At 43.4% G+C, this 23597-nt stretch overlaps 1 protein-coding gene across 2 annotated transcripts in view; it reads left to right on the top strand.

Annotated features, from left to right (window-relative positions):
• LOC113582104 (sodium/potassium/calcium exchanger 3) overlaps positions 1-22855 on the top strand; it is a 29453-nt gene extending 6598 nt beyond the window's left edge. The window contains exons 3-17 of one of the 2 annotated variants that reach the window (XM_035526819.1): positions 13499-13575; positions 13931-14005; positions 14560-14644; positions 15225-15328; positions 15641-15715; positions 16034-16059; positions 16900-16953; positions 18001-18143; positions 19077-19246; positions 19459-19648; positions 19826-19992; positions 20498-20612; positions 20995-21107; positions 22433-22498; positions 22629-22855. In XM_035526819.1, coding sequence (XP_035382712.1) covers positions 13499-13575; positions 13931-14005; positions 14560-14644; positions 15225-15328; positions 15641-15715; positions 16034-16059; positions 16900-16953; positions 18001-18143; positions 19077-19246; positions 19459-19648; positions 19826-19992; positions 20498-20612; positions 20995-21107; positions 22433-22498; positions 22629-22742 — 1574 coding nt within the window. In that variant the 3' untranslated portion in view covers positions 22743-22855. The remainder of the gene's footprint in view (positions 1-13498; positions 13576-13930; positions 14006-14559; positions 14645-15224; positions 15329-15640; positions 15716-16033; positions 16060-16899; positions 16954-18000; positions 18144-19076; positions 19247-19458; positions 19649-19825; positions 19993-20497; positions 20613-20994; positions 21108-22432; positions 22499-22628) is intronic. The other variant, XM_027017701.2, reaches the window with a different exon arrangement.
• Positions 22856-23597: the final 742 nt, after the last annotated feature.

Raw genomic sequence — 23597 nt, forward strand, 5'->3', positions numbered from 1 at the left:
TGGATAGTTCATTGGCATATAGGGCATTTACTCTTTTGGCCACTTCTTTTATGTATCTCTGCAGTCTGTATGCTAGTGCTCTTAACATTTGCTTATCAAACTCTTGTGTCTCACTTATGGGCCACCTATTGCAGTTCTGTGGTAGGCAGGACCCATCTTTGATCTTTATGATCTTTTTATCAATTTGCTTATGTCCATCTGGGTCATCTTTATTTAGGTTTCCAGCCTCTGTTTCCAAGGGGGACAGTGAGAGTGGCCTGGGGCTTTTATTTTGTAGGCGAGGGTCTCAGGAATGCCTGGGCAGTAGCATATGCTAGATTGTTGGTTGGATCCAGTTGTATTGGTTGTTGGCATTGTGCTTATTGCTGCATTAATTTCTGCTAGCATACTGTCTGATCTGATGGTAGCTTGTAACTAAGTCGGGACAGACTGTAATAAACAGGTAATATTTAGGGATGATCGTCTTTTGCATGCCCACAGCTGGTCCACACATGTCCTTATTACATTATGTTACTGGTAAAGTCCAGTTGCATTCTACATTCAGTTGCATCCATTGTTTTTTTTTTTCTCAGATGCAGTTGGTGTTGTCTGGGTAGTGATATTTACTCTTCATTTCATCCATCTGCAGCTGTGATAGGAGGTATTATTTCACAATGTTTGAGTGGTGCAGGTGCTACTTTAGAAACTAAAGTAAATGCATATATAAAACACCCACAGTGTTGCTACACAAGAGCTCTTGCACCTTGGCTGTGTGGAGGAACAAATGCAACCCAGACAAAAATGAGACAAAGATACAGTTGAATGATTCTCAAAAAAACCAACAACAATAAATGCTTTTCCTAATGCTGTGGAGACAGAGGCATTACCATAGGAAGTAACCAAACAAAATCAGCCCTTATCCTAACCTGTTGTACTTTGTTAAGTACCATATTGAAGTTAAGTACTGAAGTGACTACTTGGACTAAACATACTATAATAAAGCATAGACTGGTTACTAGCTCAGCCACCCGCTGGATCATGGATTCCCTATTGAGTCTTTGTGCTCCCCAGGTTTCTTGCTTAATTCTACCCAGGTAGTTTGTCCATGCAACTGTCACCTACATGTGAATACTTGTAGAGCTCACATGCTCAGAAATAATTCATGCATCTTTAAGAACAAGCCAGAAGAAGAGAGAGATAAAGAAAGAGTAAGCGAGAGTGAGAGGCAACATTGCTAAACTGCACACTAGTAAGGCTTACTGGCCTCATCTAATACTTAACAAGAGAGAGACTTAAGAAAATGAAGAGAGAGTAAGGGCTTACAGGAAATGTAGCTCCCATCAAAAGGGAGAATGAAGCTATCTTTAGGAACCCAGAAGCAGCTCTTTAAAGGGGTGTTTCTGCCCCTTTTATGCCCAGCAAACAGTGTAGTCACCCTCCACATCTGCACCTCAAACACAGGGTAGCACATCAGAAATAACATTCTTGGATCCCTAATGATTTATGTCTACGTTAAAGTCCTGCATAAACATCCTACATAAGCATCTATGATTAAAAAAAGGGTTTTAATATAAAAACCTTAAGAGGCTAAGAGGTAGAGCCCACTTACACGTTAAAATACTGAAGAGCTATTAGCAAAGCCCGTGTTTCTATTTCGTTTGTGGAATATTTTACCTGGGTCTGACTAAAATTTCTCAAAAATAAACAAACCAAATGATGAATTGTAATGTTATCTTCCTGCAACAGAACAGCTCCCGAACCAACAGTAGTAGCATCAAGCTCAAGCTTAAAAGGCTTAGTAAAACCAGGAGCCTGTAAAACAAGTACAAAGCAGGGCCTTTAAAACATTAAAGCCTGTTGACAGTTGGGGGTCCATGACAGGGACAGATGGATGCAACTTTAGTAAGAGGTTTGGCTGCAGTGGCATTAGAGTCTGACTGGAAAGACTGAAATTTTAATGCACTCCTAACCTGCATCTCGAGTAGCAAACACAACTAAAGAAACTCTCTCATCCCAGTCTTTTGCACTGTCCAAACAATATTTTTGTAAAATGGACATTCCCACATAAACCTGGCCAAATGAAATGTTTCAGAATTCTCTGGTACATTTTATTAATGTCTAAACATTCCAGTTATAGGTGTTCATTACCCACTCTTAAAGTAACGCCTGTCATTCAGCTTGCACTACATTCTGAAAAACTTTACTCCTGACATAATTTTCTTGGGGTGCCCATTTTCTCATTAAAAAGCTTGTCAGTAAAATAGGCTACCTGTTTTCTCCTCAGCAGAATCGCACACCAAAAAAATCATTGCTGAAGTGTGTTGCCTTCGTTTTGAGACCAAAGACCAAAGGTGTGTTTCAAGACCAAAGGAAAAACTCTAATCTCTTCCAGGCCCTTTAATTACCATTGCAACTGAAAGATTCATCTTGTCCACAAAGCTGTGAGACTGAGCATGGCTAGCAGCAAAGATATTACCACACTCCTCTATAAGATTATCAGGGTATGTTCTATCAATAAGACTTAAACTTCTAAACTGCAGTAACCTTCTCACCTGTAAGATCATTACCAGTGATGAAATAAACACCAGCAACAGGCAGAGTAGTGAATGGTCCACATGCGTTGGACCATTTTCTAGATTTGACTTCAAAGAGATGGCATGTTAAGGGATGTCAGTATACCCCTTCTCAAAACCTTGGCACAGGACCCACAAGAAGATTCATTTTTAATGGCAAAATAGCATTGTACCATTCTATCTGATACCAAGAACCGAGCTGTTCTGGTATCACATGGAATCACCCTGGCACTGCAGCACTATCACAGCCAACAGAAACCAAACCCTGTAAATGAAATGGCTGGAACACAGATGGTGCAGAACTCTCAGAAATGGTGCCAGTCTCATCAGAAACCTCTATGACTTGAGTACTGGTATTATCTTGTCAGCCCTACTTAACCTTCTAGTTAAGACAATAAATGGCAATGTCTAATTTGTGGCCATAAAACTAACATCTGTCTGTCAGAATTTTTTTTTAAAAGCCATTTGAAACCTGGGTGGTTCTTTTTTTAATTCTAGAATCATGCTCACAAACCTTGCTCAGAACGACCTATGGGTACAGACAAACTAATCTGAGGGAAGAGCATCCTGGCATTACATTCATTGAAATACCCTTCAACACACTCGGCCATAGTGTTCAAACAAAGCACAACTGTTATATTTACCGTATACCTTAGTTTTGCATGATTGTTATTTACCTAATTTTGTATTTAGCTGGCCAATATTAGACATTAAGTATATTTATTCTAAATGTAACTAATATTGTTAAGTATTAAGTTTTCTTATTGTATAGCTGGTATTAAATTTGAGTATTTTAACCATTTGCTAACGAACGTTAGATTACAAATGTCCTCGTATGTTATTTCTGGCCATTTTTTCATGTTGTGTATGCAGCTGGAAATAGTAGTTGGATGCTGTAATTTTAAACCATTGTCCTGCTTGTAGAAAATATTTAAATTCTCCAACATTGATCCAATTTTACTGGTTTTCTAATAGCAGCTATCATAAACAGGAAGTTCAAAGACTAAACGTAGAAAATAGGTGGGACAGAATAAGGTGAATTAGTGGGCCCAATGTGTGCAAAAAAAAATCCCCATTGAGTTAAACCAACAGCAGTGTGCACTGTTGTCTGTGGATTGATGTCAAATTTACACATGCTGTATGTGTGCAGCAGAAACCGAGATCCATCAGATCAAGAAATGTTGATCACAAGAAATGTGCTCACTGTTGTCTTATCTGACGGGAGTGGAACTCAGTGTGTTCTTTTGCTGTTGTAGCCCATCTCAAAGTTTGATGTGTTGAATGTTCTGAGATGCTTTTCTGCTCAGTGCAATTGGTTATTTGACTGTAAACTTCCCCTCAGGTTAAACCAGTCTGCTTTTCTCCTCTGACATCTCTCATCAACAGATTGTTTCTAACCACTGGACTGATACTCACCGGATGTTTTTTAAACACCATTCTGTGTGTGAAAATCCGAGGAAATCAGTTGCGTCTGAAATACTCACACCAGCCACGGTCAAAGTCACTCAGATCAATTTTTTGGTTTGATCTGAAAATTAACTAAAGCTTGCATGACTTTATGTGTTGCACTGCTATGACATAACTGACTGATTGGATAATTATTAATGCTAATTATTAATTAGTAATATTTTTACAGTATAATAATAATTTTTACAGTATAACAATAATTTTTTACAGGTGTGTGGATATATATATATATATATATATATATATATATATATATATATATATATATATATAGAGAGAGAGAGAGAGAGAGAGAGAGAGAGAGAGAGGTTGGGTCCTCTACCAGTGGCCTGGGAGCTTGAGAGTCCTGTGTGTTATCTTAGCTGTTCCCAGGACTGCACTCTTCTGGATCGAGATCTCACATGTTGTTTCTGGCATCTGCTGGGGCCACTCTCTCAGTCTGGGTGTGACAGCCCCTAGTGCTCCGATTACCACGGGAACAGCCTTCACCTTCCTATATATATATGTGTGTGTGTGTGTGTGTGTGTGTGTGTGTGTGTGTGTGTGTGTGTGTGTGTGTGTGTGTGTGTGTGTGTGTGTGTGTGTGTGTGTGTACATTTACACACATTCCCTTTCTCTTTCCCTTTCTTAGCACTATCATTACTACTACTATTTATATACATATATTAGTAGTAGTAGTAGTATTGTCGCTAGTGGATCTCAGACTGTGAGTCATATGAATCCAGCTTTTGTTACGGGGCCCACCAATGAGCTGTAGCTGTTTACTACAGATTACTGGTTTCAGTCCTCATGATATACCTACTCAGCCTTTACAATTTATCTTAGTCAGTGTGAAAAACGGCAAATATAGGAGGAGTTCATAATTTGACAGATCTGCGACCTGTACTAATTGTGTGCAAACATTTCATTCCCCTTGTTGAAAGTGGGGCTCTTAGTAGTGAGCAAGAGAGAAGCTTCACGATGCAGACTAGATGTCTGGAACAGTTTGTACCGTTAGCGCCCTACACAGAAATTCCTGATTGGCAGACTAGTCAAACGCAGCCCTTCCAACCTGACTTCAGGTTCTGGATAACCTTTGCCATAACACGGTCAAGCAGCATCTTTCATTGAGTAACCGCAGTTGAATCCCCTATAATTCCGACATTGAATTCAGCAATATCACACCCTTGAGGCTGACCGTCCCCACTGTCTAGGGCTTGTAATTGAGCTCCTTCAGACGTATTACTCGCCCGGGAGGTCAATTGCTGCCTGGCCAAAAGAGACCACTGGAGCTCATCAAATGGGCTGTTTTCAACTCCCTAGTATCACTCCAGCCCTATTATACATACGATAATGAGTGTGCAGCCTCTTTTCAGTTCCCTACTGGACACGATCAGTGTTGATTATGCAGTCAGCTTGTGATCAAATGAGCTCGTCTGCTCATTGAGGAATCCGGACTGCACGAGGAAGAGTTTCATTCCCTTTCTTCTTTCTCGTCTTCTTCTTCTTCTTCTTCACGTTTTTACCCGCCCACCCCCATTTTTCTCTCTTACTCTCTTTTCCTCTTTCACTGTTCCTTAAAAAAGAACGAGACGGCAGCCACCGTCTTCAGGCGAGTACCCTTTGAGGCCGACGTTGCTAGGCAACTGAATGCTAAATTTTGGAAGTGTGTGTGTGTGTGTATGTGTGTGTGAGCATAAGCATGTATTTAGTACTATGTGGGGGCCAAATGTCCCCATTAACATAGGAAAATGTGAATATTTTGATATTTTGAGACTTGAATCCCTATGTAAAAAATACTTTTACTTATGTAAAAAAATGAACCTTTTCTTTGAGAAACTAAAAGTTAATAGATTTCCATTGTTTACTGAAATTGAGATTAGGATTAGGCTTGGGTGTAGGCATGGCATCATTTATTTATTGTAGCTTACAAGTAAATTGCCACGAAGATAGTAAAACAAGACCATGTCTGTAAGCATGTGCCTGCATGTGTGTGTTGGGAGCTGTGTGGGAGCAGGGGCTGAGCTGAGACGAGGGGGGGGGGAGTCTGCAGTGAAATAAATAAATAACGAGAATAAAAGAGACGGTGCTATTTTTAGATGTGTCAATAACGATCGCTCAGCGGGAATTTTATGCATTCCTTTGTTTGTATTGGCCATCAGTAAAAGACATACTTGTTAGAATCAATTATTTTTTTTGTTTAAGATATTTAATACACATTTGGGGATATTTATGAGAATGGAAAGCTGGCAAAAATGTCTAACAAAATTGCCCCTACCGCAGACCTCCCAGATGTCAGAAGAGCAGCTCATTGCTCTTGTCGGATGAAATGTGGTGAATGAGCTGATAAACAGAGGTGGTCCAGGCTCTGAGAACTCAGTCAGCATCCACCCATCATGAGTCTGTCATAACCATATTCCATTTTATTATATTCAACGGAGACCGGGGGATGTATTTAACCTGAGGGATGCATTTAATCGAAAGGATTTTATCCTGATATGTTCAGATGGGAAGTCTGTAGATGACTCGTGTTGAACCTGATTAGCGCTTGCGGTGGCTAATGACGTGTGATAGAGAGTAAGGGGTGGTGCCAATGTACCTGTGATTTCTTTAAACCTCCCTGTCTGGCTTCGCCGGGTGGTGTCATGTGACGTTTATGATGGGGGAGGAGATGTCTGTGTTCCCCTCCTGATCGTCAGTGTGCGGAAATATGAAGGCCCCACTCATTTGTTTGCTCTTGTCTGTCTGTCTGTCCGCTTGTCCGTCCACCCGTCTATCATCTGTTCTTCTGTTTATTGTGATGCATGATTGAGAGCCAGACGTAATTAAAGATACAGATGTATCTTTCTGTATCTTCATTTTATTAATTAACAGTGCATAAATGACTGAAATATTACTTGATATTTTAATAGATACATCTACTTTTCATCTTCATTCATTGGCCCCTATTTTAGGTACATCAGCACATTTTAGCATCAGCACAGTCGCAGACTTTAGACCATCTGTCGCTGTGCACAAGTTGACACTCTCTATATTATATATATATATATATATATATATATATATATATATATATATATATATATATATTTTCCAGTATAGAGTTTCCAGAGAAACAGTTTACTTTACTATTGTACCCTTATAATTTCTCAGATACATTGACATTTTTGGTATTGCTATATGCATATTAGATCACCTCCAGCTGTTCGTTTCTTCATTCTCCAACTTCCACCCAGCTCTTAAATATATATGAAGTATAGTGCATCCTGGCATGAGGATACCCTTTTCGGATGTTTCAGAGAAGTTTGCACATTCTTGTTTAAATACCACCGTCTGTTTCAAACATATAAACTCTCGTTCCTATCTGCAGTACAGTTCTTCACATCCCAAGCCCTATAAAAGCTCCATCCCTTACCCACAGCTACTTGGACTTCAACGCATTTGCAGTGAGAATGAAGTCTTCCACCAGAAAAGCATGGAAATGTGTGAAGATCTTCAAAACTGCAAGTTTCCTGAGGAGGTCATAGATGCCTTTGCTTGGGTTTTATCTGTTCAGAGTGGACACACTGACCTATGAACAGTGCGCTGTTAAGACTACAAGAATTCCCTTGGTGCTGACAGTGGCTAGTATTATACTTGAACACTTCAGAATCCTCCAGGACGATGCAGAGATTACATCCCCTTTTAAAGATCCTCCACTAATCTCCTACAGATGAGACATCAAAGGCATGCTCGTGAAGAGTGAGAGCAATGATCCTTCAGATAATAACTGTGGTACTGCAACCACTCTAGATGTGCTACATGTAAATTTTTCACAGCCACAAAAATAACTGGCACAAAAAGATCAATTATCATCACCCATTGCACCTCATACATCGCTGCGGGGGTTATCTACCGTATTACTTATAAGAGATGTAATCAGCTTTATATTGGAGAAACCAAGAGAAGACTTGCGGATCGGTTTGTTGAACACCTTCAGACCATCAGAATTAAGGATTTACTTTTTTTCATATATAATCTGGCTCCTCCTACTACTAGTTCAGAAACACTTTGCTTGCACAGCTGATGAAGCATCTGTTTGAAATGTCCGGATACCCTGGAAACTGTGTTCTTCACTACAATTTTGAATACCTCTACATCTAACTTACTTTACCAGCTACTCGCTTGGAATCTTCTTTTGATTATTTTATGTATGTGGGCTTTTTTTCTCTTTCAGTTTTATCCTAAATTAGTCACTTCCAATTCCATACCACTAGGTCAGGGTTAGCACATGCTTTCTCTGAGACACATGAAGCCAACCACCTGGTTATTTATTTACATATTTATTTACCTACTATCTCTCTCTCTCGATAGTTGGTAAATAAATAACTAAACCAGGTGGTTGGCTTCATGTATACATATATACAACACTGAAGCTGGGGGCATTAGACTGTGCAAATGTGACCTACCACATGTTTGTGAGGGGGCAAAATCTTAAATCTTGCATCACTAGGTAGCCCCACTGAGAAGTTTATTGCCACATGACTGCTACTAACTGGTTACTGTTTGGATGGTGGACCGTTTTTCAGCTAACGTTACTACAGGCACGGTAGTGTCATGGGGGTCTGTATCAGACTGCCAGAGGTTTATCAGGCACAGCAGAGATGCTGAGGTTTTTAGATGTTACCACTGGGTTGAAATTGGTCTTCCAAAAATGTCCAGCCAATTACAGTTACATTCAGTGGTGAGAAACTGTCCATTGATAGGTGATGACTAACACTAATCGTGCACAGAGACAGCTAGTTGTAGACTGTTCCATTACATCTCAAAGGCAGCAGGTTCTAATCAAATGGTTGGTGAATGTGTACAATTGTATGAATAAACACACCTTCATGAAGCTGTATTTACACTCTTTTGTCTGAGTATAAGCCATCCTCCAATGTTTAACAGAACCCTGCTAGAATACTTTGCTTGTGGTGACCATTGTCGGCCAGAGGAGGATGGGCCCCCCCACTTTGAGTCTTGGTTCCTCTCAAGGTTTCTTCCTCGTGCTCTAGGGAGTTTTTCCTTGGTTTGCTCACTGGGGGCTTGGACTCGGACATGTGCAAAGCTGCTTTGTGACAACATCTGTTGTAAAAAGCGCTATATAAATAAATTTGATTTGATTTTGATTTGATTTGCTCGTTACTAGGCAATTCAAAGACAAAATATATAATTCTGGTCAATAATGTTACGCCAATTATTTGAGATTCACAGATGTTGTACACAGACGTATTTTTGAGTACACTGTGCATTGTCAAAACCCTTGTGCAACTGTAGATAGGGACAGCTGTTATTGATCAGCTCGTGGCAAGAGGTAGAATTTCCTATGACTTGCTTGAATGCTCATTGGCTGAGTGCAGCTGTCAGTCACTAGATAATGCTACTAGGTCTAAATTTACAGCAGTGGTAGTACTAAAAGTGATGAATATCCAGTTATTAGTGCTGCCCTAGCTGTAGATATTTTGTATAGTGCAATATTAAACGATGACATTTTTCATGCACTGTCCTGAGCTATTGCATACTACTTGTTTTGACGTTAGTTATGACACCTAACTTTAAACACAGGGGTTGAGGCAGAGTCATCGTGAACGTTCCTTCAGGAGAAACCTGTTTCTGTAAAGGTCAACTTTTTCCAGGCTGCAATCTGGAGAGCACAAGTATCCTAATGCGCGTGTTTAAAGGAAGTGGTTTGGAGTGTTAAGTGTCCTAGGAAGTAGAACTCTGTGTGTGTGTGTGTGTGTGTGTGTGTGTGTGTGTGTGTGTGTGTGTGTGTGCATATGCACATGTGCGTATATGTATGTGTGTGCGCACGCATTTTTGTGTGTGTGTGTGTGTGTGTGTGTGTGTGTGTGTGTGCATACACACGTGCGTATATGTATATGTGTGTGTGCGCACGCATTTGTGTGTGTGTGTGTGTGTGTGTGCGTGCGCACATGTGAGAGCAGCAGGGTGTTGCAGGGATTTTAGTGCGTGTATTGCCGCTTACTCTCTGCTGGGGTTGGAGATAGCTGAGCCATGTTTTGCAGTCGATAACTTAGCTGGACTCCAAGACATCCTGCCGACTCTGAAGTCAATAACACAACATTCTCTCTCTCCTTCTATCTCTCTCTGTCTCTCTCTCCCACCCTCTCTCTCTCCCTCTATCTCTCTCTGTCTCTCTCTTCCTCCCTCTCTCACTCTCTCACACTCTTTCACTTACTCTCACACATACCCACAAACACATAATCTCACTCTTTCTTTGCTCTGCCCTGCATGCTCACACAAACACATTCTCTTTTACTTTTTCTTCTCACACACACACCCATTCTCTTATTTCTGACTTGCTTTTTCTTTTACACTCATGCATACATACACACACACACACACACACACACACTGTAGTGTAATACAGATAGATCATCTGCACTCATTCAGGTGTTATTTTTGCTCTGCAACCCCCCGATTATAAAGATATAAACTGATATCTTAAGTGCCATGTAACACATACACACACACACACGGATTATACCATAGCTCCTCTTAGACCCTTACGCAGGGCTCATGATTGGATCAGCTGTGAAATGAGGAAAAAAAAAACATGAGTCTGAGCCTGCCGTCATCAAAGGCAGAGCTACTGTGAACAAGAACGAGAGCCGTCGTCGTGGTGACAAGGGCCTGCATGAATGCCCACCCACCCTTTGCTGGTGGCTAAGGACACGTGCAGCTGCACTATGGCCAGACCGCCCTCTGATTGGCTATAGTATAGACAGGTCCAAGCCCTCTGATTAGCAACAGTATAGACAAGTCCTGGCCTTCTGATTGGCTACAGTATAGACAGGTCCTGGCCCTCTGATTGGCTACAGTATAGACAGGTCCTGGCCCTCCGATTGGCCACATTATAGACGGGTCCTGGCCCTCTGATTGGCTACAGTATAGACAGGTCCTAGCCCTCTAATTGGCTACAGGTCCTGGCCCTGAATGGTTTCTGGTGCACAGAGAGGATCAGTAGGCTGTGGCAGTGGGGTGAAAGGTCAGCATGATGTGTTTGCGCTCTGACAGGTTGGGGGTGGAATGACCACTGGCTACGGTCACTGCCAGATGTATCAGAGGTTTTATTTCTTTTAAACATAGGCAGGCTTAACAGCAGGACTGAATATGTCGAAGAGGCAGGTTCTGGAGGTTCGAGACTTCATGGGAATTAATTCTTAAAGTTTATTCCTCAACTAAATCAGCTAATACAAAGCTGTCTGACTCTTCCAAGACGGAACTACCACCAAGCCCATGCAACAAATTTCAATGGGATCATCAAACTTCAGCCCTTTCACTCCACTATTCTCGCTGCCTTCCCATAAACTTTCCCCATTCTCTCTGACCAACGTGGTTTCACACACTGTCTTTCAACTCTGGTACTCCGCCTCTCCAAGCCTCTCCAGAGAGCTGGTAAGGAAAAATAAATATTTTTAGCCGTTGCGCTTCTGAAGTGCCTGTCATCTCTCCCTCTCTCCCTCTTTCTTCCTTCCTTTTTTCCATGTAATAAATCAAGTCCATGGGAAAAGCACGTCCCTCCACCCAGCTTCTCGCTCTTCCACTTGGCCGCCATTGGCTCCCCACCGTAGCCCATCAACAAACTGCTGCCCCCAGGGAGAGGGTCTCCATGGCAACTGTCTTCGCTGAAGCGACTCGTCAAAAACCTTCAGCGGCGCCCGGGGTTTCTCGCTGTGCAGTTTGCAAAGCCCAGGACTTAGAGTTGTCTGGCAGGGGGAGAAAGAGAGAGAGAGAGAGAGAAAGAGAGAGAGAGAGAGAGAGAGAGAGAGAGAGAGAGAGAGAGAGAGTGGAAGGAGAGAGAGGAAGAAGGAACAGAGTGAGCACGCACGCGAGAGAGAGATTTGGTTTATCATGGGGCCATGTGGCAGCCTTTGAGCACTGCTGTGTTAATGTGTGTTTAAACAGTTTGGACTGCAGGAGTCAAGACTAAAGATGAGAATTACCTGTGTGTGTGTGTGTGTGTGTGTGTGTGCACATCGAGAGAGTTTGCATGGGCGGGGGGGGGGGTGTTAGGGATGATGAATGTCTACAGTGAGCCACATAACCACACATAGCTAACATACATAACTAACACACACACACACAAATGGGAATTGGTTTGTTGAGAGTGTTAATGAGGAGTTGACGAATGTTGCTGTGTGCTACACACCCTCACTATGTGCTGCAATGCTGGTCATCAGGCTTAAGAGTGCATAAGCCTCTTTCTCAACTACAGTCAGGGAACAATGTGTTCAAGATGAAGACCTGCTTAATCGTTTTCTTTTTTTGTGTGCGAAAATGCACACATGCTCATGGAGGCACACAAACACACAGACGCACACACACAAACACACATACAGACACACACACACACAGATGCGCACACACAAACACAGACACACACGCGCACACACACAAACAGCACAAAGTCCAAGCTATAATGCTAGTGGCATACTTACAATTTCCATACACACCACCTACTATACTATACTATACCACATCTGCCTCATACAGCGTCATTCTACTGGATCAGAGGCTCATATCCCTTAACACTTGAAGCAAGAGAGAGGATTCTTGTTCGCAAATAAGGAAGGCACTGGCGGTGTGATGATGGAGCCTCGTGGTGTGTGCGTGTGCGCTCGCGTATGTGTGTGTGTATGAGCCTCCAGTGGCGTGATGATGCGCCACTGCTATAAATAGATAGGGCTCTCTCTCTAGTCATTAAAGTTCATTTTCCTCTCTGCTTCACTGCTGTTCTAACCTGCACATGCTGACTGCTTTAGACTCTCACTGGGCTTACACAGGAGTGACAGCACACACCCACACACACGCGTAAACATGTGGGACCATACACACGTACACACCCACCTAAGAGAGCGTATGAGGCTGACATAATTCAATTTCTAATTACACAATTCTGCCCAGGGAGTGGGCATGCTGAACTTGATTAAATTTATTAAACTGATCCCAGATCAGTGACAACCTGATTTGATGACCACACCATAAAGATTTTGCATGATCTTAAGGACCTCAATGCCAATTATGTCCTTAAAATTAATTGTGTGACCATTTTGCCACATGCACTGCAAATCTAAATAAAGATATATCCAGGCCAGACGTCAACTTATAGGACGATTGGTTATTCAATAAAGCCGAATAAATAAATGTTTGCTGTCTCCTCTCAAAAACTGTTTCGTGCCAGTGAACAAGGTAATGAGAAGGGAAGTCTGATTAGAATAATGCAAATGGTTGCAGTACGCTACGCTTAGCACGTTATTACACATGCAGCCCTAGGGGTCATGACCGTGACTAAAGTCCCGTCATTTGGAAGGCCAGCCTTAGCCTCAGATGGTCCTGGCCTGCAGGCCTAACCTATGGGTCCCCATTCCAGGGTTCCGCTCTACTAAAGGCGTGAGTGCAATTAATATTTAACGGTAAATGGACAATTTCTGTGTCTCCCTGTCTCTGTCTCCCAGCCATCCATGAGTTCCCTGAAGACATCTTCACCAAGGAGCAGAGAAGGAAGGGGGCTGTGCTGCTGCATGTCCTGTGTGTGAGTGAAACACACACACACACACACACACACTCACATATATATACAAAAGTGTCAAAAGCATCATATCTCTAGATGTCACTATGCCATTTTTACAGCATTTATGATTGATGCTAACTTTCGCGAAAGAAAAATCACCAAGAAAGCAACAAGATCCAAAGCTTTTGCTGTTCCCACACCATTAGAAAATCACACATAGATGAACTGTCTTCTCCTTACCGTACTATACCTTACTTTTTTATTTTTCACTTTGATCCTGATTCCTTTCATTTTGGCGTGCCCCTTTCACCCGCTTTCTCTCTCTCTCTCTCTCTCTCTCTCTCTCTCTCTCTCTCTCTCTCTCTCTCACCTCCAGGCCATCTATATGTTCTACGCTCTCGCTATCGTCTGCGATGACTACTTTGTTCCCTCCCTGGAGAAGATCTCCGAGGTGAGAGGTGGCACATGTCCTCCACTCCCGTGGCAGCGGAAGGGCCCCATATGGCGCGTCCGCGCTGAGTGATGACAGCCCAATTTGTTCCCTCTCGTCTGTCGTGCCGCCACCGCATGTCATAAACCCCAGTCAAAGGCCTCACTAACGAGGCGTGTCTGAGATGTCCCCCCCCCCCCCTCAAAAAACCCTCCCCCCACCCCCACCCCTCGTCGGACGGGGCCGCTCTGCCTTCCTCTGCGGCGCCAGGGACTTTCAGCCTGGAGCTTTTCACCCTCAGATAATGCCGCCTTTGTGGGGAGTAACTGCTCTAAAAGGAGCTTAGCCAAAGAAATGGGATTGAATCAGACTATAATCCCATGAGACATGTACCTCATTCTGTACTGTCCAGATGCCATTCTAGAGGGGAAATAAACATTTGAGAACTGATTCTACATTATCAGACCTTGATTTTCAGGTGTTTGTGTTTAGGTTGATTAAAAAGGGAAAAGTTGAGTTGTTTAGACAATATGTCAAATTGCGTAATCATCTGTGTTTTTATTCATGTCCTTCAGAATCTGCAACTCAGTGAGGATGTGGCTGGCGCTACCTTCATGGCTGCAGGAAGCTCCGCCCCTGAGCTGTTCACCTCTCTAATTGGTCTGTTTAGGGCTCACTTTTTATCTGCCTGTTTTGATTGGGTTGCTTAGTGTGGCTGGTCACAGTGTGGCACAACTTACAGAAGCATAGTTAAGAATTTCTTTTGATAACATTTCTGGGAAAACTAGGCCTCAGGTCTAAATACAGCATCCTTCAGACTTTGCAGAAGCCCACTAGATGTCAGCTTAGCTCCCAACAATATTTTCACAATACAATTTGAAAACTCATGAGGGTGCAATTGCAGTGATTACACCACTCTATCTGCCAGAGACTGTGCATCTGCACACAAAGTCACTTTTGGTAATATGTCGTTACGTCCAAGCTGCATGCGCCTTCTGATGAATTAACGGTTGGGGAAGCAGCATATGGTCCGTCCCAACGTTATTTCCGAGTTTTCAGACGGAAGGCCTAATCATTTTTGGAACAAGATAAGCTGTGCTACACTGAACGCCGGAACAGTTAAAGATCCTCGATATACCTATAAACAGAAAACGTATATAGAGCTCCCTGACATCTTAGAAATGGAGTCCCTAAATACTCTCCCTGTGCCAACCAGCTGTGACTCCTCTCTGATTGGCAGGTGTATTCATCACTAAGGGCGATGTAGGGGTGGGAACTATCGTTGGATCAGCTGTCTTCAACATCTTGGTCATCATTGGAGTGTGCGGCATCTTCGCCGGCCAGGTCAGTCTCACATAGCACTGCTCCATCAGTCCAGTGGTAGTGAAGCAGTAAGCACCAGAGCCTACCGTACAGTGTATCATCAAAAGTGTTGGGAAGGAGTATTAAAAGCTGTGTTTTATTGCTCGCCTGCTGGGAATCCGTACAAGGCCTGTGTGAAAATATAGAATGTGAAAGAGCTCTGTGGAGAAGTGAATGTTTTTATTTATCAGACATTTCAGCATGTATGTGAGCTATTCTGACACGATGAGAATTGCAGCGCGTGTGTTAGCGGTTAAAGGGTTTTGTGCCTTTCTTTCGCCCTCTTGCTCACAGACTGTGACTCTTACCTGGTGGTCTCTGTTCCGAGACTCTCTCTACTACATCCTCTCAGTTCTGGCCTTAATCCTGGTGAGTGAAGGAGGACCAGAGACAGAAACACTGAGAGAGAGAGAGAGTAAAAAGAGTGGAAAGAGAAAAATGCCTTGAACAGTGAATATGGCAATCAAATATTATGTCATCCCCTGAACTAAAGCCCATGGCTAAATAAACTATTAACTAAACTTTATGAGAGCAATGAAGCACTTCAGCTCAATCCATTACTAGCACTCTCACTTTTTATATTCAATAATATATTTCATTTTAAGAGCTTTTTTAAGAGCTTTTTTTCGCACAAAGTCACTGTTATTAGTGCTCTGCCGTCATCTATTTCTTGAACTGCTCTTGCAGGTCATCTACGATGAGAGGGTTGTGTGGTAAGTATAATTACTGCCATTCATTTTTTAATGCAGTAATGCATACGCGAGACATCCTTGCATATCAGCGTATTACCTTTGTGCTCTGCACAGACAGAAAGGACCTAGCAAATGAAATTTGCCATAATCAAGGACTTATTAAAAGTGGAGAACTGTCAGTCAGCGATCATTTCCTTTCCTCTTCCTTAAGAAGCTCTGCACAAAGCACAATATCCTGACTGAGCAAATGTTTCACCAGCGTTATAATGTCAGCTTAGAGCACGGGGAGTCAACGAGACACACGCAGCTCACAACTGATGAAACCGATAAGGGGCGATACGGCATTTTTCTGCTGCTTAACGCTGGAGCCTCATGGTTGTTGACATGTTTTGTCACGAGACTAGAACAGGAAGTAACCTCGGAGAGCTTTACGCATCAGGGCGAGTCAAAATGCACAGTGAAGCCCCATTGGGAGGGAAGTCTGGTAAAATTCTTGTGCAGATCGACGTTGACATCCCTGCTGTTTCACACGAGAGCCTTATGGCTGAGAATTTACACTTGCAAATCTGACATCTGTGCCGAGATTCAGCATCCTCAAAACTGGAAATCGGCACTTGTACTCCAAAGTTTTTCATTAACGTTTTATAAGATAAACAAACTACAACGAAACATATCTGCAGTCATTGCAGTCAGCTGAAGGAGGTGATCTAGAGTCTAGGATGACATCAGATCTATCATTGACAGTGTCCAATCAGTGTTAATTTTTCACACATTTATTATTGTGTTTCCTTAAACTTATCCCAAAACACTTGTGTCTGCAAAACACTGAGGAATGCTGATCTCACCGTCTGGCTCTTCCAGGTGGGAGTCGATGCTCCTGATTTCCATGTATGGAGTTTACATTCTCATCATGAAGTGAGTAATATGTATCCAACATTTCTTTCCCAATATTTAATTCCTTTGTTTGCTTATGGATTAAAATAAAATAGCCTATTCAAAAATATGACATATTGAGAATATTTTACTTTCATTTTGGAAAATATTGCCTGCAGTGCATTCCAGTCATATGCAAGAACATCACAATCTGTTCATTTGGATATCTGTGACTAGTACATCATGAACTCATACTGTCCCATGCAAGCTGCACTTTATTGGCAGCTAGTCACCTACGATGACGATGTCCAGATTTGTTCCAGCCGTTGTAGAGAAGGTGTTTCGCCAGCTCTACTACCACTGCGTAATGCTCATTTTTCTCCAAGCCACAATATGGAAGGACAGATCCATATCTGGTTCTATTTTAATTTTGACAGTGCTAACATTGCAGCACCAAGTACTAGCGTGCCAGTTGGGGATTAAATGTAATCTTCAGGGTTCCCACTGTAACTCAAATGTCAAATATGTCAAGTACACTTTTTGTCCCCCCTGACTTTCACTGACTAAAAAGCTGAAATTCCATAACGGATAAGAGAAGGTAAAAACAGGCCACCTTTGTTAAATGGGAATGGAAAAAGTAACCATAACAACCACTCACACAATACAAGAAACGCATGAAAATGTACTATTTTTAGAAATGGCAACTAAAATGTAAAGATGTTACAAGCAGAATTCCCTGATATTCCATGACTTGCCATGTCTGGAATAGACTAAAATAAAAAAAAAAAAATTCCATGATATTCCAGAAATACCAAGATCCAGCGGTATTGCACCCACTCTGATGATCTTTTGCCTAGTAGCGTTTAGCCCCAACAAACCTGGCTCTGCCATTCAGGTGCTGAAAGGCCCTGACAAACTGGATTGGGTGCGTTTCTTCAGGGTGGTACGTTTCCACAGCCAGAGTTGACCCCCTGCAACCTGCCAGACAGAGAGTCCTGCTGGGGTGACTCTCTCTCTCTCTCTCTCTCTCTCTCTCTCTCTCTCTCTCTCTCTCTCTCCCCAACCCCCCCCCCCCAATCCTACGTACAGGTTCAACAGTCAGATCGCGAGCTTCGTGGAGAGGCGGTGTGGGGCTCCCGGGCGCTGCTGCCTAAGGGGGGAGGCCAACCCAAACGAGAGGGCAGGCGAGGAGGGAGCCAACTGCAACACTTCCATGGTGCTCCTGAGGAAAGGTCCGAATCCATGAACGCTGTGGTGGGAGGACGTGGCCTCTTCACCTGCTCCTCAACAGCCAGGGCAAGAAGGCTGGAGACCGGTTCAGATGTTCAGTGCTGCCCTTTTAGTTGTAAAACCCCCCATGTTGGATTGATAATATCGATATGATAAGTTTATAAATAGTACTTTGATATTCACTTAGGTGCCATAGCAGGCAAATTTGTGAGTGTATTGGGCTGTTCTGCGATCCGTTGGTAATAATATTGTAAGAAAAGGGTAGTTTGATATTTCAGCTGCTCTGGTGAGCGTCTCTGTGCTGCTTCTCTAGCTCTTCCTCTCCTAATTTAGCGCGGGCCGGCTTGTGTTTATTCTTTTGTGTCAGTCTGTTCGTATGTTTTCTGTCTGCATGTGCGTTTGGCTCTGTCGTCAGGCTGCTTGCTCAGTGTTTTCTGTTCCAGTCACGTCGTTATCTGTGATGTTCTCTGCCTGTTTGAGGCGGATGGCTCTCGTAGCGCTGGCAGCGTGATGTTTGCCTTTTATTTTTAAAATAACTGTTTTATGCAGTTAGCAGGAATAAACGTCTGAGACACTTCATTGTTCTGCTGTGACAACAGCAAGGCCTGGGCAGATGGCATTTAAAGTATGAGTAATACATCTCCGTGTTCATGTCAGCCTGACATAGGAGGGATTGCATGTTCAGTGGGACTGAAATTGCACTGCACTCATCTGAAAACAGTCTGACACAGGACAGGTTGTATTTTCAATATATAAAATTTCTTTCTGTACTGATCAGGAGTCAGTCTTTCACACCATTTTTGAAAATATCCCTCTCTACTCACCTTGGGCCATACTGTCTTTTCAGAGTAGTGTTTCACGTGGCTGGTCTGCATTCAGTCTGTTACTGAACATGTGCTGTAAGTGTGGATTGTATCTGTTTGCACTGATCTCAGGTCAGCCCAGCACAGGCCAGCAGGAGTCTCCAGTAGTTATGGTGGACGAGTTACTGATCCTCAAGCCACACCAGCTCTCCTTCCCAGAGGCGGGGCTACGCATCATGATCACACCCCACTTCTCCCCCCGCACCCGCCTCAGCATGGCAGGCCGCGTGCTCATCAGCGAGGTGTGCCCCTCCCCCAGCGCAGCATCCACACCAGCACTGCTGCTACACTCGGTGCCAGTGGACCTGCTATAGGGCACAAGGTCATCGAGGCAGCTTACAGATGTAAAGTCAGAAAGAAAAGTCGCCTTTGTAATCCGCTTTGCTAACGAACCGTTGGGAGTGAATGGAGTATTTTACGCAGGGGCTAAATTTATGGACTCGCCGTTTTTCAGAGGCAGAGACTGATCAGGGAGTCGGGGCTAGGGGGCAGTTCGACGAAATCGTTCGGCTCAGGGGGTATCGAGAACGGAGGGAGCGTGGAGAGGCCCTTGGAGGACGGAGACAGAGGTGTAAAAGCAGCAGGCGGCCGTCAGCCTGAGGAGGATGCCGGGGACGAATTCTTCAGACCTCTGCATGTGCCAGGTTTGGCCAACCCTTGCATTAGTTGTTATGGACATATTTTTCCCTAGCAAGTATCATTTATCAAGCCCAACCATAAAACTACAAGCTTATTCTAGGCTAAAGGAAAGGTTTGAACCAGTTTTGTAATGACATCGTGTGTGTGTTTGCACGCGTCTATGTGTGTCCGTCCCCGACCAGCTGGCTGTGCAGCACGAGCTAAGTGGGTAGTCTCATGGCCACTGGGTGTGCTGCTGTATTACACGGTGCCCAACTGTGTTCTACCACGCTGGCATCGCTGGTTCATGGTCACCTTCATAACCTCCACGCTCTGGATTGCCATCTTCTCTTACCTGATGGTGTGGATGGTAAGTGGGAGGAGATCACTTTTATTAGCACTCTACTGCTATTAATGCAAAGTCGAATCTCCCAGCTTCTAATTAATATCATACAAATGGGATCCTGTTTCTTGGTGGCTAATAGTTCAATATTAGTCCAGAGCAGTTTTAGTTGGAGGGTTCATGTTTCTAACATTGACAGTGTAAGTGGAGGTTCTTCATCCAATACCTTTTTTTTAAATCTAGGATGAAATCTATCTGTGTCTGGGATGTATATATATTTATGAAACCAATGGATTTGTATTTTGCCATAACTGTACTTTTGTATCTAGCTGATGTGGATAGGTCAAGCTGACATTCTGAAGTTATTTATTGCTCACACCGTAGGGAACAATCACAGAGATCAGTTATTGTTCCTGCTCTACACCAATAATAACACTTGGCCACACTGAAGCTCAAATACGCCTCAATGGTGCTAATAAATACCGTTATGCTTATACAATGAATCACTGTTAGTATTCATTTGTCCTTACAGGTCACCATTATCAGCTACACTCTAGACATCCCTGACTATATCATGGGCATCACTTTCTTGGCAGCAGGCACCAGTGTACCAGACTGCATGGCAAGCCTCATCGTTGCCCGCCAAGGTAGCTGACTGCGCCTCCCACTCTGCTGGCTGGAGGAGACAGGGCTCCATGTTGAGATGTTCTATTGCTTAAAATACAATTGTTACAGTTTGGCTATGTTTAGTCAAGCTGGCAGATCTGATGCACATATCTGATGCCCATCTAATTCTAAATTCAGCCATTTTAGGTAAACGTCATGGTTACAGATTGTCTAAACGTGATAAAAGAAAGATCAGGTAAAGAAAAAAGGAAACTGAACGTGCACATTGCTTAGTATATATTCCCTGCCTAAATATAGCACAACATCAAGGGATTAATGCTCAGTGATAAATGGAAGGTGATGGGGTGTATTCCCTGTCTGTCTGTCTGTGTGTGTGTGTGTGTGTGTGTGTGCGTGCTTTAGGTATGGGTGACATGGCAGTTTCTAACTCCATAGGCAGTAATATCTTTGACATCTTATTGGGCTTGGGCTTCCCATGGGTGCTCAGGACACTGGTGGTGGACCATGGGTCAGCGGTAAGCCTGCTTCCTCTTCTCAGGAATTGTATGCTGGTACTTCTGAGGAACAGGTACAGGTAGAATTTCTGTGCATCTTGAAAGCAAGTAACCAGGACGATGTTACAGATATATATGCATGATAGATAACTGGATAGTGACAATATTTATTGTTTGACAACTTCTGCACATCAGATTTGAAATGAAACAGTGCAGAATGACAGCTTTAATTTGAGGGAATGTACATATATATTGGCCGAGCAACTCAGGAATTTTGTACCATTTTATAGAAGTGTCCCCATTTTCACGTAATAAGCAATCGGACAGAAGGCTGCGCGGTTGTTTTGCCAGCCGAGTGCTGCTGCGTGCACAGGAGAGCGAACGAAAAGGCTCAACTGGACTCTAAAGGTGACGTTCACATCTGTTGACGCGGATGCAATGCCAGCAAAGGCAGCCATGACCAGACTGGAAAATCAGGGGGAAAAAAAACAGCCAGCCACATGGCCAAAGCATTAGGGTCAGTGAAACCAACTGATTTGGTACGGTTTTTTTTAAAGCCATAATGCACTGGTGAGCTTAGCAGTACTGAAGAGCTTGGCAGAGCATCAAAGCCAACTGTAGGGGATGACCGAAGAGAAATTTCCAAAGCATGTGACCTCATTTGTGAAACATGGTTGCATGGGAACGTATGGCTGCCAGTGGAACCTGCTCACTCATCTTTATGCGTGACGGGACCGCAGACAGCAGGAGCTGGACAGCTGCCCTGAAGTGGACAGAGGGAGCATGACCCAAAAACACCCTTCTGAGACAACTGCGGTTCTCCACTGCCAAAAAGTGGAGCGTTCCTGACCTGGCCAAGTCTGATCCGAAGCCAACCGAAGATGTATTTTACTTTCAAAAGACCGAAGGCAGTCAGCCCCTGAAAATGGCTGCACCACAGATCTGGCGACACACTGGGAAGAGGGAGTACCTGGTGCAATGTGTCTGTCATATGATCTACATTCAAATAGTAAATGTAAAAAAAAAAATTAAGATTGTGCTCTTTCAACCAATTACTTACACTTACCTGAAAGAGTGGAACAAATCTTTTTAAATCATGTGGTAGAAACTATGTATTTATTATTTGATTATCAAAAGGTATATTTGTCACTCCCAAGCCGGTGTGCTGGAATCCAGATCCAGACATGGTCCTCTTACAGACTGCTTAGTATTTAATGGAGCTCGCTCGCTCGCTCGCATGTATATGACAGCTGTGGCGTGAGAACAGGCAGCTTTTCAGGAGCGAAAAACATACATGCTTTCGGTTTTTATTCGCCTGTCACAGGAATCACTCCATGTGTTCTCAGGTGTTCATCAACAATAAGGGTCTGGTATACTCGGTAGTCCTGCTGCTAGCATCGGTCTTCCTCACTGTGAGTGAATTACACACACACACACACACACACACACACACACACACACACACACAAACAGGAAACCTTCCTTTCTGGACTTTCTTCTTTTGCTCCTGCCCGTACACTGAGTCGTTTGGTCCGTGTGAAGCAGGTGCTGAGCGTGTACCTGAACGGCTGGAAGCTGGATCGGCGTCTGGGGCTGGGCCTCATGCTGCTCTACTCCATGTTCCTCCTGTGCTCCATCCTCTTCGGGCAGCTTTAGAGCCTCCAGCGCACACAGCTTTCCGCCCTCACCCGCATCCCACTCCGCCCGCTACTTCAGTTCAGCGTCCGAGCTAAAATCGTTTGGTGCCGTTTGCACTGGATGTTGTCATTACCTTGGGGGGGGGGGGGGAGTACCAGAGACAGTGGAGAGGAAAACACTTTGTGAACTGAAACTAAACGTGGGAAACAGTTAGACGGGTGGACTTACCACTCAGAACCAAACCAAGATTCTGGATTGGTCTCCTCCCAGCACCGATGCAGGTCACCCTACTATCGGTCTAAGCTTTTATTTTATTTATCAAATTTCACTAGTCATTTATTTATATCACTCGGGAGGACAAGTCTCCGTTCCTCCTCATCCATGAAACGTGGTGCTTACTTCCTAAAAAGGCGACGCAGTACTGAAGGCAACGAGCGTTAGTGAAGGCATTTTGCATCCAGCAACAAAGGTTTAATCTTCTTGGTTGTAGTGATTTCCTGCCACCTGCTGCGTTTATTATAGAAACTATATAGCGCAAGATGCAAATGTGTACTCACGAACCTTCACACCTTAGGAACTGTAGGAACTACGGACTATATCACGAGACGAAAAACCTTTCCAACTGTTAGGCAAATGGCGAGAATTGGCTGTAGAACAAGGGCCTCTTGCGTATGTTTGGCATGCTGTGATTCTTTAGACAATATACCCACACTGATCAGACATGCATGCACCTGTTATATGGGTACTGTTGATTCAGTTGTAACTTCCTGCCTCCTACCATAGAATTAGATTCGCGTTTGTATACCCCTGATGATGTAAGTAATCTTGTGGTGTTGTAATTCCAGTATATGTTTGCACTGACTGTAGCAATAC

Source organism: Electrophorus electricus, chromosome 6 (assembly GCF_013358815.1).
Source record: "Electrophorus electricus isolate fEleEle1 chromosome 6, fEleEle1.pri, whole genome shotgun sequence".
NCBI classification, from domain to species: domain Eukaryota; kingdom Metazoa; phylum Chordata; class Actinopteri; order Gymnotiformes; family Gymnotidae; genus Electrophorus; species Electrophorus electricus.